The following is an 11205-nucleotide window of genomic DNA, read 5'->3' as shown; positions in this document are numbered from 1 at the left end:
CCCACGACAGTCCCAGGAGTGAGGAGCAGGAGCCGCCTTACCCACGTTAGTGGTCCCACCCACGACAGTCCCAGGAGGGAGGAGCAGAAGCCGCCTAACCTACGTCCGATGGCGAGTGTTCGAATCGGGGCAGAAGCCGCCTAACCTACGTCTGATGGCGAGTGTTCGAATCGGGGCAGAAGCCACCTAACCTACGTCTGATGGCGAGTGTTCGAATCGGGGCAGAAGCCGCCTAACCTACGTCCGATGGCGAGTGTTCGAGTCAGAAGCACACAACGTCAGCGCAACGAGCACTGTGTGCTTGTGCAGCAATCGCACATCGTAGCCTTAAAGCGCAGTTATGCATAGACCTAGTGAATTGCCCACATAAAAGCATTGCTGTCGGCTAGCACAGCAAATGCAAAGCTTTATGAAAATAATTACCTGCGACACCCGCACTTTCCCTGCCTGCAGATATTTTACACATATTCCAAAACTGACAAATCACACTCGATGGAAATAAAGCGATGGTGGACTTCCCACCCATCACCACTACTGGACACAAACAGCATTGCGAAGTAGCGCGTACATGCAATAGGATGCAGGTATCTGCAAGACGATGTGCGGCCGCCTCTCAAGCAGTCACCGCGCGAGCTATTTGCTGCCAGGGCCTGGCCATGGAGCCGTGAGTGAGCGCTCATCATGACGTACAGACCGCTATGACGTGGCCCATCGTATGGCCTTCAAATACGGCATTGACGCCCGACCAACCGAGATCTACAGACACACTCGTCGAATTGCAGATGTAATTAGGCGATGTGTTTACGAGCTGTCGGGCTTTTAGGCGAACGGCACTTCGCAGGTAACACATGCAACTCAAGTTTTCTATTGCAAGGTGCTAACGCGCCAAAATTCCATCAGAGGATGCGTATTTTATTGGTGGGCCGGGATGGTGGTCCGATGACACAGACTCGTGTTGGTCGGAGGCAGCGATCCATCAGCGCCGCTGCTTTTTAGGCCGCAGCAGGGGGGCGATCAAGGCAGACGCTAGTTGCTTCATCTCTGTCCATATCCTTTCATCTACATCATCAATCAGAGAGGCAGCACCGGGTGACTGCACCACAAAACAGACCAGAAACAAACACTGGCGCGGCACCATCGCTACCGCGGTCGGTCCACACAAAGAACAACCTTTCGGCCAACAGGCCGGGGATTTAACGCATCAAGCCACTAACGCTGGAGGTCTTCCAGCGATCCTAGCGCACTAGTCCAAAATGGGGCTCTTGTTCATCACTCGTCACATATAAGACAGGTGGCTCACCAGTCCTTCGACGACGCAATAAAGTGTAACTTTGCTTCTTACGCCTTCACCATCATCATTAAACTTCAGTCCATTCTTCCAACTCCTTTTCTAATCATCGCCACTGCGCCGCTCGTGTCGAGCACGGCACAGCCCTGATCGGGCTCTTGCCGCCAGCGCTGGGAGGGGGGGGGGGGGGGGCTCAAAGGCCCGTCGTATACTCCAGGGCCTCCTTGGTACCGACGGTCATCATGCGGCCCGGCTGGTGGATCAAGTCCACCACTTGCTCCAGGTAGGCGCCGGGCGGCGCGCCTGGCTCGTTGTTCGCCACGAACACACTGTTCCAGTACTTGCCGTAGCTGCCCCTGTTCAGCGTACAGGGCAGGCTCATCTGGTCGGCAAGAAACTTGTAAAGCAGCGCGCGACACCGCAGGCCAGCCTGCTCCACATCACCCACGGGCAGCACATTACTGGCATGGCGGCGGCGCAGCTCCTCCAGGTGCGGCTCTGGTGACCACGAGCCGAGCTGCTCGCGCGCCACCGCGCCGCCCAGCCACCGCGCCACCAGCTCGGCGAGAGCGTTGCCCTGGCGCTGGTCGCTCTCGAGCGGCGCCAGGGCCGTTCGCACGTACGCCACATATTCGGCGAGCCGCGTGTCGGCGAGCGACGTCGGCTGCGCCGGCGGCGACGCCTCGCGAGGCGCGCTGCTCGAGCGGCGTCCGCGACGCGGCGAGACGTTGCGCACCGGCGGCGAGCGCGCCGCGGCCGGCGCGGCCGCGCCCTCCGCATCCGGCCGGCCCGAGCACACGCCCGAGTTGAGCAGGAATACGAGCCGCGTGGGACTGAGCGGCCGCCCCATCTCCGCCGCCAGCTCCGGCACGGCGTCGCCGTCCGCCCGCCGGCCGACGTCGAAGAAGCCGTCAACGAGCCGATGGTGCGCGCTGAGCCGGCCGAACTGGCTGTATAGAGCCGACAGGTTCACCTGCAAGATGATCTTGAGCGCCGAGGTAGCGTGCACGGAGCGCAGCGCGCCGATGGCGGCGGCGCTGCACAGCTGCTCGGCGGCGGACGAGTCGGCGGCAGCCACCTGCAGCGCCCTCACGGCCGCAGTGCGCACGGCGGGGTAGTCGCTGTCAAGCAGTCGCAGCAGCTGGCGCACGCCAGCGTGCTCTACCAGCTGGCGGCGCGCGCGCAGACTCAGGCTGAGCACGCCGAGCGCCTCGCAGGCAGCGACCAGCAGTGGCGCGCTTCCTGCCACCAGACAGGCCAGCAGCCGGTCGGTGGCGCGGCTGGCGGCTACGGCCGGCCGCACCGCCTCCTGGCCGGCCAGGTTGGCGATGGCGGCCGCTGCATGCGCCGCCGTCTCCTCGTCGTCGCCGCCCAGTCGGTCAACCAGCCGCGAGAGGCCGTCGGCCGCCTGCCGGCAGGCGGCCTCGTGGCCGCGCGTGATCGCCGCCAGCGCCAGCGCCGCCACGCGGCTGGTCTCGGCGGCGCCCAGCATGGCCAGCAGGAGCGCGACGGCGCCCAGCTGTACCAGCTCGTCCTGCGCGGCAGGCAGCTGCGCGAGCGAGGCCACGGCCAGCGCTCCGCCGCCCTGGCTGCCGGTGCTGGCCGAGCCCAGCATGGCCGACACGATGACGGTTTCGGCACCGAGCTCATGCAGCGCCTGGCGGCACAGCTCGTCGCCGCCGAGGTGGCCGATGACGGCACCACACTGCGCCAGCACCTCGGGCTGGCCGCTAGCGCGCGCCGTCTGCACCATACGCAGCAAGCCGCCGTTGTGGTGCATGACGCGCACGTTCTTGGTGTCGAGCGAGGCGTGCTCGAGCACAGCAATGATGCGCGCGAACTGCGCTTCCTGTGCGGCGTCCTCCAACAGGGCGAGCAGGTCCTCCAAGCCGCCGACCTCCCGAAGCCGCTGCCGCCCCTCCTCGATGTACATGGCCTTACGCAGCGTCTCCAGCGCCATGCTGAACAGCACCGAGTGCTGCACGCCCCGCAGCGCTAGCGCCCGCTCGATGCCGTCGCTGGCGACGAGGCTTCGCACCGCCTGGAAGTCGTGCAGGATGGCCAGCAGCGTGTCCAAGCAGTTCTTGAGCACGTCAGGGTCGGGTGAGACTAGACGCGCCACCAGCGCAGGCACCGCATCCTCGGCCAGCAGCGCGGCCTGGCCGACCGGCTCGGCGGCCATCTTGCCGAGCGCACCACTGACGAACTCGTCAACGACGTGATCGTCGTCGCGACCGAGGATGGCAACCAGGGTGGCCACGCTGCCGTCCGAGAGCAGCGCCGCCTGCACGGCGCCGTTGGAGGCCAGCTCGCTAAGCGTCATGGCGGCCATGCGGCGAACGCTACGGTTGGCGTGCTGCAGGTGTCCGAGCAGCAGGCGCAGGATGTCGTACTGCATCAGCAGCGCCTGGTTCATCTCGCCCTCGTGCGCAAACTTGTAGAGGGACTGACACGCCTTGAGCACCAGGTCCTCCTCCGTGGCGTTCAGCATCAGCGCCACCGTGTGAGGAGTGTGTGTCTCCCAGCAGAAGGGAGGCTCGACGCGACCGCGTTCGATCGGCTCCGCCTTTGGAGGGGGCATTTTCGCTCCCGAGATGACCCACCCGCACAACCAAGCCTCCGGAAGTTTCAGACGAAAACTAGAAGTAAGCTATCAACACGGGCGGCCAGCTGCGCCCGTCGGGAAAGTGCTGATGTCGGGTGCTCTTATGAATAACAAATCGCATATATTTATGTAGACTTTACGTGGCATTCTAGAGTACCATTTCTTTCAAGACTTGTATAGCTGGATGTTTTTTCTAGATACGCTACACTTGTAACCACGGTTATTAATCTAGTGAAGAAGCTAGCTTGTTTTAGCCCAACTCCAGTGTAGGGCAACTAAATACTTCCAGCTTAGGATCTGAAGGTTTAACACAAGTCCGTGTGAACGTTGACATTCGCCCGCGTGCTTTTCATATTTCACCTCCGTCAGTAAAAGATCGGTCTTCCATATAATACCGACAGTTGGCACGACCAGCACATTTAAGATCTTCTTTATTAACCTCATGGTTAGTGGTTGGTTAGATTCAGAATATTTCAAACGGATGCGATGCGCGTTGGACTTCCAAGGCCTATCACTTTTAAAGAACGCGCGGCCTCCGTTGATCAGGTCCTTTTGCAACCAATGAAACCTGGAACCCGGCGGAACATAGTTTGTACTTTTTACTTGTTTATCTAGCCTCCAGCCATTGACTTCCAAGGTTGCCTGCTGAGCTGGCTTTCTAAAGTCGGAGAGGGTCCAGCAACACGTGCATAAATTCCGGAATCAAATTCTTGCGCTTGTATCGAAAAGCATTTGTGCAGCGGCATGTGTAACGACACCTTTCCTATCTTGCAGGCCGCACCGTTCCGCTTGAGTATGACCAGTTGACAAATGCCGTTGTCTAGTGTCTATTTTCCGGCCGCCTCGAGCTGTCCGAAACCTCAAGGGCCCATGCATTATCTGCATCGACCATGTGCAAAGGCCAGCTCATCCTGGTGAAAATGTGTAAAACTCCATTTGACACTCACTAGCAATTGTACTCCACAAATTGCGTTTTATATCTTGTATTAACACAAGTTGAAATAATCCACTTAAGCCTTAAAGAAACGGCACCTCGTCGACAAACGCAAGCTATCCACAGCTTTAAACAGTACGTGATCAGCGGTGCAGCGCAAGCTAACGTACGTCTGAGGACGGAAAAATAAACTATTTGATCAACTTCTACATAGCAGACAACAAAAATCACCGACCACTCACACCGACCACATCACCATCATCCGGTCCCTTGGCGAAGGCCCTACGACGCCAGATTTGAGACGGGCAAAAGCAGGGCACTGTTAACGTTCCCCGGGCACGGGCGGCCACAGCTCAGATTTGGCAGCGAGCGCGTCCCTGCCACTAAGTCACACTCTGCGGCCATATATATAATATATATATGGCCGGGGCATACATAATAAGGGGCAGACCGAGCGGCGCCGCCTCGCTCGCTCCCACCCCGGCCCAAAGACCAAGCTCACACACCCCGCCAGCTACGAACGGCGGCAGACGCCAAGGGGCCGCCGTGGCCCTTCCATGCCGTGTGGCAGCGCGCATGCGCACGGCCGACGCTGGGTGAAGGGCTGCGCGTGGCGTCCAGACTGGGGCTACGTTGACGCACGGTGTAGATAGAACATGATGCTGGTGGTGCGCTCCGGTCCGGACTGGCCCCCAAATACCTGACACTGGCACCTTTATCATCAGAATAAACACCTCTGTGTGATCAACAAACAAGACAAAGTCCAACTCACAGCACATCAGCCGGTGTCGAGGCTCTGACCGACAATAGCGAAAAGCACACGCCACGGTTGGCCAATCGAAACACATCGGAGCCGCGCGCAACTCCGCAAAACGTGAAGGATTACTTAGTACTGAACAAACGCAAACCCCAACACAAACTACAACAAGACGGGGAGGCGAGATGTGACATGAAGGAAGCACATTAGATCACAAGTGCAGTAAAGATACCAGCGCAAGATTTCAGGGCTTTCCTTTGACTAATAGACAAACTATCTGGGAGACCAAGATTCACAACAGTTAGTTATGATATAGGGTAAAATGTTGCTGCACCATGAGCTTTCGAAGTTCTTCTTCAAAAACATCGAAGTGGTGCTGGGATACCAGTCCAATTAATCAACTGTTACATAGCATTACAGCTCAATAGTCTACAAGCATCCATGGATGACGAAATTCATTACAGGTGCCAGAGGATTTACGGAAACACCTGAACCCTGCAGTGCCATATCTGGTGCAAACAGCTCTACATTTACAGAAGGAAGCTAATTCGCCCTGCTAAATCGCATGTGATAAGATGGAAGAAGTTCCCACATGCACCAAGCCAGGACAATGCTCACACATGGTAACTCCTTAGCTGACAGCAAGCATTTGAAGATGCCACTTAGTTTCTGCTGGTGGCCGCCACAATCTGCAGAATGTAGAGGAAGAGGTTGATGATGTCCAGGTAGAGATTCAGCGCGGCGAAGATGTACTCCTCCGGCGAGATGGTATACTGGTGCTTGCCACCCATCATCATCTGAGTGTCCACCACCAGGTACACGGAGAACAGCAGAGCCCCAAGCGACGCGTAGATGAGGCTGATCACCTGCAAACGGCCGGTAGATGGTAGTAACACCCCGCACACTCGGTCATCTCTACCCAGCATGAACAGTCGTCACTAACCTCAGGCTTTATCGATACCCAGCGGCGCAGGTGTTGGCGCACATGGTGCCATGACAGCTTTGGCACCTTGTGCAGGTGGTGGACAGTTATATAAGTGTAACTGGTCTGGTATGACAGATGTCTTCCAATACGTACATGCCATCCGTAACGTTAACATAAAATACTCCTCTCGTGCTCGAAACACAAGCCCATGAAGGAAAATAGAACGCGATGCGGCAAGCAGCTGGTGCACAGTGTAAGGAAATCTCCTCAGAGCGAAGGGCCCTGACCCTCTTAAGCCCAAAATATTCGGTGCGTGCAGCCAGTGATCAGGACATATTGCTTTCCTTTGCGTCCGGGAGTCCCAATCCGACTCCTTCGCCACCCTAGAACCACCAATCAATGACAGCATAGCGCCTGCGCCACACACTGCACGGGAGCTGGGGCGGCGGGGTGTCTTAATGGACCAATCTTCCTGGTGACCTGCAGATGCAAGGCCCAGTTCTAGCGCAGCTGGACGCCAGCCAAGATGTCCATATCAACGGTCTGAAGAACTTTCGAATGATTCCATGACGACGTTGTCGCTTTTTACCTCCACCGGCACTGCATATGACAGCTATCCAGTCGGAGCCGTGCTGTGCAGCAGGCGGCTGCGCGCATGGCGACGCGGCTGCGCGCCGCGCGGCGTACAACACCGTGGGTCCCCCATACACGGCTGTGCGCCGCGCGGCGTACAACACCGTGGGTCCCCCATACACGGCTGTGCGCCGCGCGACGTACAACACCGTGGGTCCCCCATACACGGCTGGGCGTACAACACCGTGGGTCCCCCATACACGGCGTGCGCCGCGCGGCGTACCACACCGTGGGTCCCCCATACACCGGCTGTGCGCCTCGCGGGCGTACAACACCGTGGGTCCCCCATACACGGCTGTGCGCCGCGCGGCGTACAACACCGTGGGTCCCCCATACACGGCTGTGCGCCGCGCGGCGTACAACACCGTGGGTCCCCCATACACGGCTGTGCGCCGCGCGGCGTACAACACCGTGGGTCCCCCATACACGGCTGTGCGCCGCGCGGCGTACAACACCGTGGGTCCCCCATACACCGCGCGACAGGATATGCTCCACACACTTTGCTTTGTATGCAGAGCTGCGTACGTATCATGAAGCGCAGGGCTCGCTAAACATCGTGCTTTCCGCATTAGCCCTCCTATCTTGTTTCAGGCTTGCGACCGTCTGCGATACAAATGTTTGCACCCGCGAATATCTTATCCTCGAGCACGGGTCCGGCGACCATTCGCATCGTACAGCAGACAGTGGTCCGGCTTCCACGAGCGACACCAGTGTTCTGCATGACATATGTACCCCGAACGGGCAGCGGCGTGTGCGGCACCAGCTGCAACGGCATGCTTACATAATGACCGGATATCGCGTACTTCCCGTTGAAGTCGACCGTCAATAGCATCATGCATTGCAAACAGAATGCTACTGAATAACGCAGCGACATGCACGTTATAGGCAACACAGATGTCACCTCTTTGTACTTCCCACTTATTATAAGTTCAGACGTGTCCAATATAATTGGCAAAATCAGATCTTCAGAAATCCTTCAAAATGGCTCTGAATTTCGATTTACAGTCAATGAAAGTAACTGATTTCCTGAGAAAGAAAACACGTAGGACACTGCTCACCTCTATAAAAACAATACATTTTATTTGCCTTTCTTTTTCCAACAGAGGTGGTCTGTAATGTTTGCAACACATCATTTCTCATAATAACTGTGTAACAACTGCTACGAAACGTAGAAACACTCAGTTTAGGCAGACATGCAAGCATAAGGCCATTATCCCGCACATTCAAAGAACCGTCATATCATGGCTTTGAATTCAACTTTGCTTTTTAGTTTTGTTATGATGGCGTTTACCACTGTGGCTCTTTTCGAAGCGCATTTTAGGTTTGGGAATGGGAGTATCACATGGTCCAAAGTCACGCACTGGTTCAAAACCTTGACCAATGCGCCTTTCAGTAACTGGCCCTTGTCACATACTGTGCCAATCACAAACATTCATTTGTACTGACGTCATACACACCACATGTGCCACTTTTTAGCCCGCACGGCAGCACTTTGCTGGTCAACAGAGCTAAAAAGTGGCATCTCTAACCCGTCACAGCTGACAGCGGCCCTCTGCACATTCTGCCGTCATAACGAGGGCGGTTGTCATGACGGCGGCAGTCGCGACGAACTGCAGCTGCCACGAAAACAAGCGTAGTGCTGTTACAAAACGTTGACAGCGTAATTTGGACTCGAAAATAACTACAATGTTTTTACTTTCTACAACTTTCTTAGATCTCGATCATGCTTCAGTGACAGTACCCAGTGCCATCATTAGACATAACTGGTCCTGCGTTTTCATCGGAGCATGTTTTTGAAATATGCCCCAAAACGTGGGACGCTACCTTTAACGCCGAGAACCGTCACCTTATGTGATACTCACCTTGCCCGGGAAAATCATGGCGAACAGGCCGAAGATCATAAGGACGATAAGGCAGACGAAGAGCACGCCGTTGCAGGTGGTGAAGTCGTACTTGGTTTGAAACGCAAACATGGTGAGCGCAAGACAGACGACCGCACAGATTCCGACGGCGATAAGCACCTGAAGAGCACGCACGGGGCAACGGAGCATTTAGAATGCGGTCATCATCAGTCAGTTCACAAAATACCAGCCAGGTTGATACGAGTTCTGATCATAAGCTATCCTTCCCAAATGGCATGCTTTACCTTTTCGTCCAACACTTTCGATCACATCAAACACCGGCGCGAACTGGCTCGACACGTCGAGACGCACAACATTCAATCATCAGCCCCCCCCCCGCGCACCACACCGCGCGACCACACGACACCGGCACAGGGGCACGCTGCGCACGGCCGCCCGTGAGCGCACTCCTACTCACCTCTGACGCCTTGAAGGAGGCGCAGGCGCACCCAAGCAGCACGCCCTCGCACACAGTGAAGACGCCGAGGAAGATAAAGTTGTGCGGCGTCTTGCGTCGCATGTCCGTGCAGCAGGCCAGTGTCAAGATGCAGACGAGCGTGCCGGCGAACGCCAGCCAAAAGATCCACGTGTTCTTGACGGCGTACTCACGTACGCTCTCGGCGAAAAAGATGCCGATGAGGCCGGCTGTTACCACCAGCTGCATCATCAGGATCGAGTACACCTTCCTGTCGGCGAGAGGGGACGGGGGTCACGCCGGGCTGCCGGCTCCATCTGCTCAGTCCGGGCCGGACACCTACACTGAAAAGGCTGCTGGCTCCATCTGCTCAGTTCGGGCCGGACACCTACACTGAAAAGGCTGCCGGCTCCATCTACTCAGTCCGGGCCGGACACCTACACTGGGAGGGCTGCCGGCTCCATCTGCTCAGTCCGGGCCGGACACCTACACTGGGAGGGCTGCCGGCTCCATCTGCTCAGTCCGGGCCGGACACCTACACTGGGAGGGCTGCCGGCTCCATCTGCGCAGTCCGGGCCGGACACCTACACTGAAAAGGCTGCCGGCCCCATCTGCTCAGTCCAGGCCGGACACCTACACTGGGAGGGCTGCCGGCCCCATCTGCTCAGTCCGGGCCGGACACCTACACTGGGAGGGCTGCCGGCCCCATCTGCTCAGTCCGGGCCGGACACCTACACTGGGAGGGCTGCCGGCCCCATCTGCTCAGTCCGGGCCGGACACCTACACTGGGAGGGCTGCCGGCCCCATCTGCTCAGTCCGGGCCGGACACCTACACTGGGGGCACCAGCTCGTCAGTCGCCCATCTCAATACCGACGCCAGTCTCGCATCAGGAGTGCGGTCAACGCACGCACGGAGCGGGGACGCCAGACCGGCCGTGCTCCAGCGTCCTGCCGCGGCCGGCTTCGCGCGGTCCCGGTCTCAGTATCGACCGTGTCGCAGTGCTCTTATAGTCGGTGAAACAGCAGGGAGACATGGTGAGCAGCCCCGCGGTGCCCACCGTTAGCTCGGCCGCGCCGACAACAGCAGTACGAGCGAGAAGCAGGCGACGGCACCTCACGTCCGGATTACGGACCCGGCACTGAAAGAGGCGGACGTTGTCCACCGCTCCCACGACATCCACACAAAACAAGCCTTCAGCGGGACTGCTGCTAGCAGATACTCCACCCAACGAGCGTTATGCCTGGCCTGAAAAGTCACGCCTGAAAAAATGGCTGGCCTGAAAAGTCTTTGACTCGCAGATCAACAGGGCACTTGAATAAGCCGGCAGCTCGGCCAATATGCCACTCCAGGTCACACTGCTCACCTGATGAAGCCCTTGCGGACCGACTGTTCGCTGAAGTCGAACGCCGAGCCCGTCAGCGGCTCCTGGTAGTCGTCGCTGGCGCCGCCATAGTAGGTCGGTGCCGAAGGCTGCTGCATGGCGTGTGGCGACGGTAAGACGTGCGGCTGGCTGGAGACGGACGACTCAGTGCTGGCGAGCGTCGGTATTGGGGAGACGGCCCGGTCTGCCGACGGCGCGCCGAACAGGGGGCGACAGTCAGCGAGCCGAGCCAGCCCGGACACGCTCTCGGAGCCCAGGCGGCATATGTGGCGGCCTAACGGTCGGCGACAGTCCACAGATTCGAACAGCGTGCACAGCAGCGCGCTCGCGATAACAGTGCACGGCAAAACTCTCACCGCTTCCGT

General features: G+C 58.1%; 2 protein-coding genes across 5 annotated transcripts in view; both read right to left on the bottom strand.

The window, feature by feature from the left end:
• Positions 1-1481: 1481 nt before the first annotated feature.
• Positions 1482-3869, bottom strand: LOC119098024 (armadillo repeat-containing protein 3-like). Its single transcript, XM_037220954.1, has 3 exons — positions 2882-3869; positions 2382-2530; positions 1482-1970 (listed from the first exon to the last, which is right to left on the bottom strand). Exons 1-3 carry the CDS (start codon positions 3867-3869, stop codon positions 1482-1484), a joined length of 1626 nt encoding a protein of 541 aa, XP_037076849.1.
• A 991-nt stretch (positions 3870-4860) lies between these two features.
• The window catches only part of Lfg (Glutamate NMDA receptor-associated protein 1 lifeguard), a 12279-nt gene continuing 5934 nt past the window's right edge, over positions 4861-11205 (bottom strand). For 3 of the 4 annotated variants that reach the window (XM_037221678.1, XM_037221679.1, XM_037221680.1), the window contains exons 3-6: positions 10823-11024; positions 9462-9729; positions 9005-9163; positions 4861-6450 (exon numbers count right to left, since the gene is read on the bottom strand). In XM_037221678.1, coding sequence (XP_037077573.1) covers positions 6247-6450; positions 9005-9163; positions 9462-9729; positions 10823-10938 — 747 coding nt within the window. In that variant the 5' untranslated portion in view covers positions 10939-11024 and the 3' untranslated portion in view covers positions 4861-6246. The remainder of the gene's footprint in view (positions 6451-9004; positions 9164-9461; positions 9730-10822; positions 11025-11205) is intronic. The other variant, XM_037221681.1, reaches the window with a different exon arrangement.

Source organism: Pollicipes pollicipes, unplaced genomic scaffold, assembly GCF_011947565.3.
Source record: "Pollicipes pollicipes isolate AB1234 unplaced genomic scaffold, Ppol_2.1 Scaffold_4740;HRSCAF=5597_pilon_pilon_pilon, whole genome shotgun sequence".
NCBI lineage: Eukaryota > Metazoa > Arthropoda > Thecostraca > Pollicipedomorpha > Pollicipedidae > Pollicipes > Pollicipes pollicipes.
This window is presented reverse-complemented; position numbering and strand designations above follow the sequence as displayed.

Excerpts from the sequence above, each read along its gene's own strand:
- LOC119098024 (XM_037220954.1), bottom strand. The coding sequence starts at position 3,869 with ATGCCCCCTCCAAAGGCGGAGCCGATCGAACGCGGTCGCGTCGAGCCT. Across the intron at positions 2,531-2,881 it reads GCTGGGCTCGGCCAGCACCG|GAAGCGCGCCACTGCTGGTC; the intron begins GCAGCCAGGGCG and ends GTCTGGTGGCAG. Across the intron at positions 1,971-2,381 it reads CCGCCGTGCGCACTGCGGCC|GCGTCGCCGCCGGCGCAGCC; the intron begins GTGAGGGCGCTG and ends GCGCCTCGCGAG.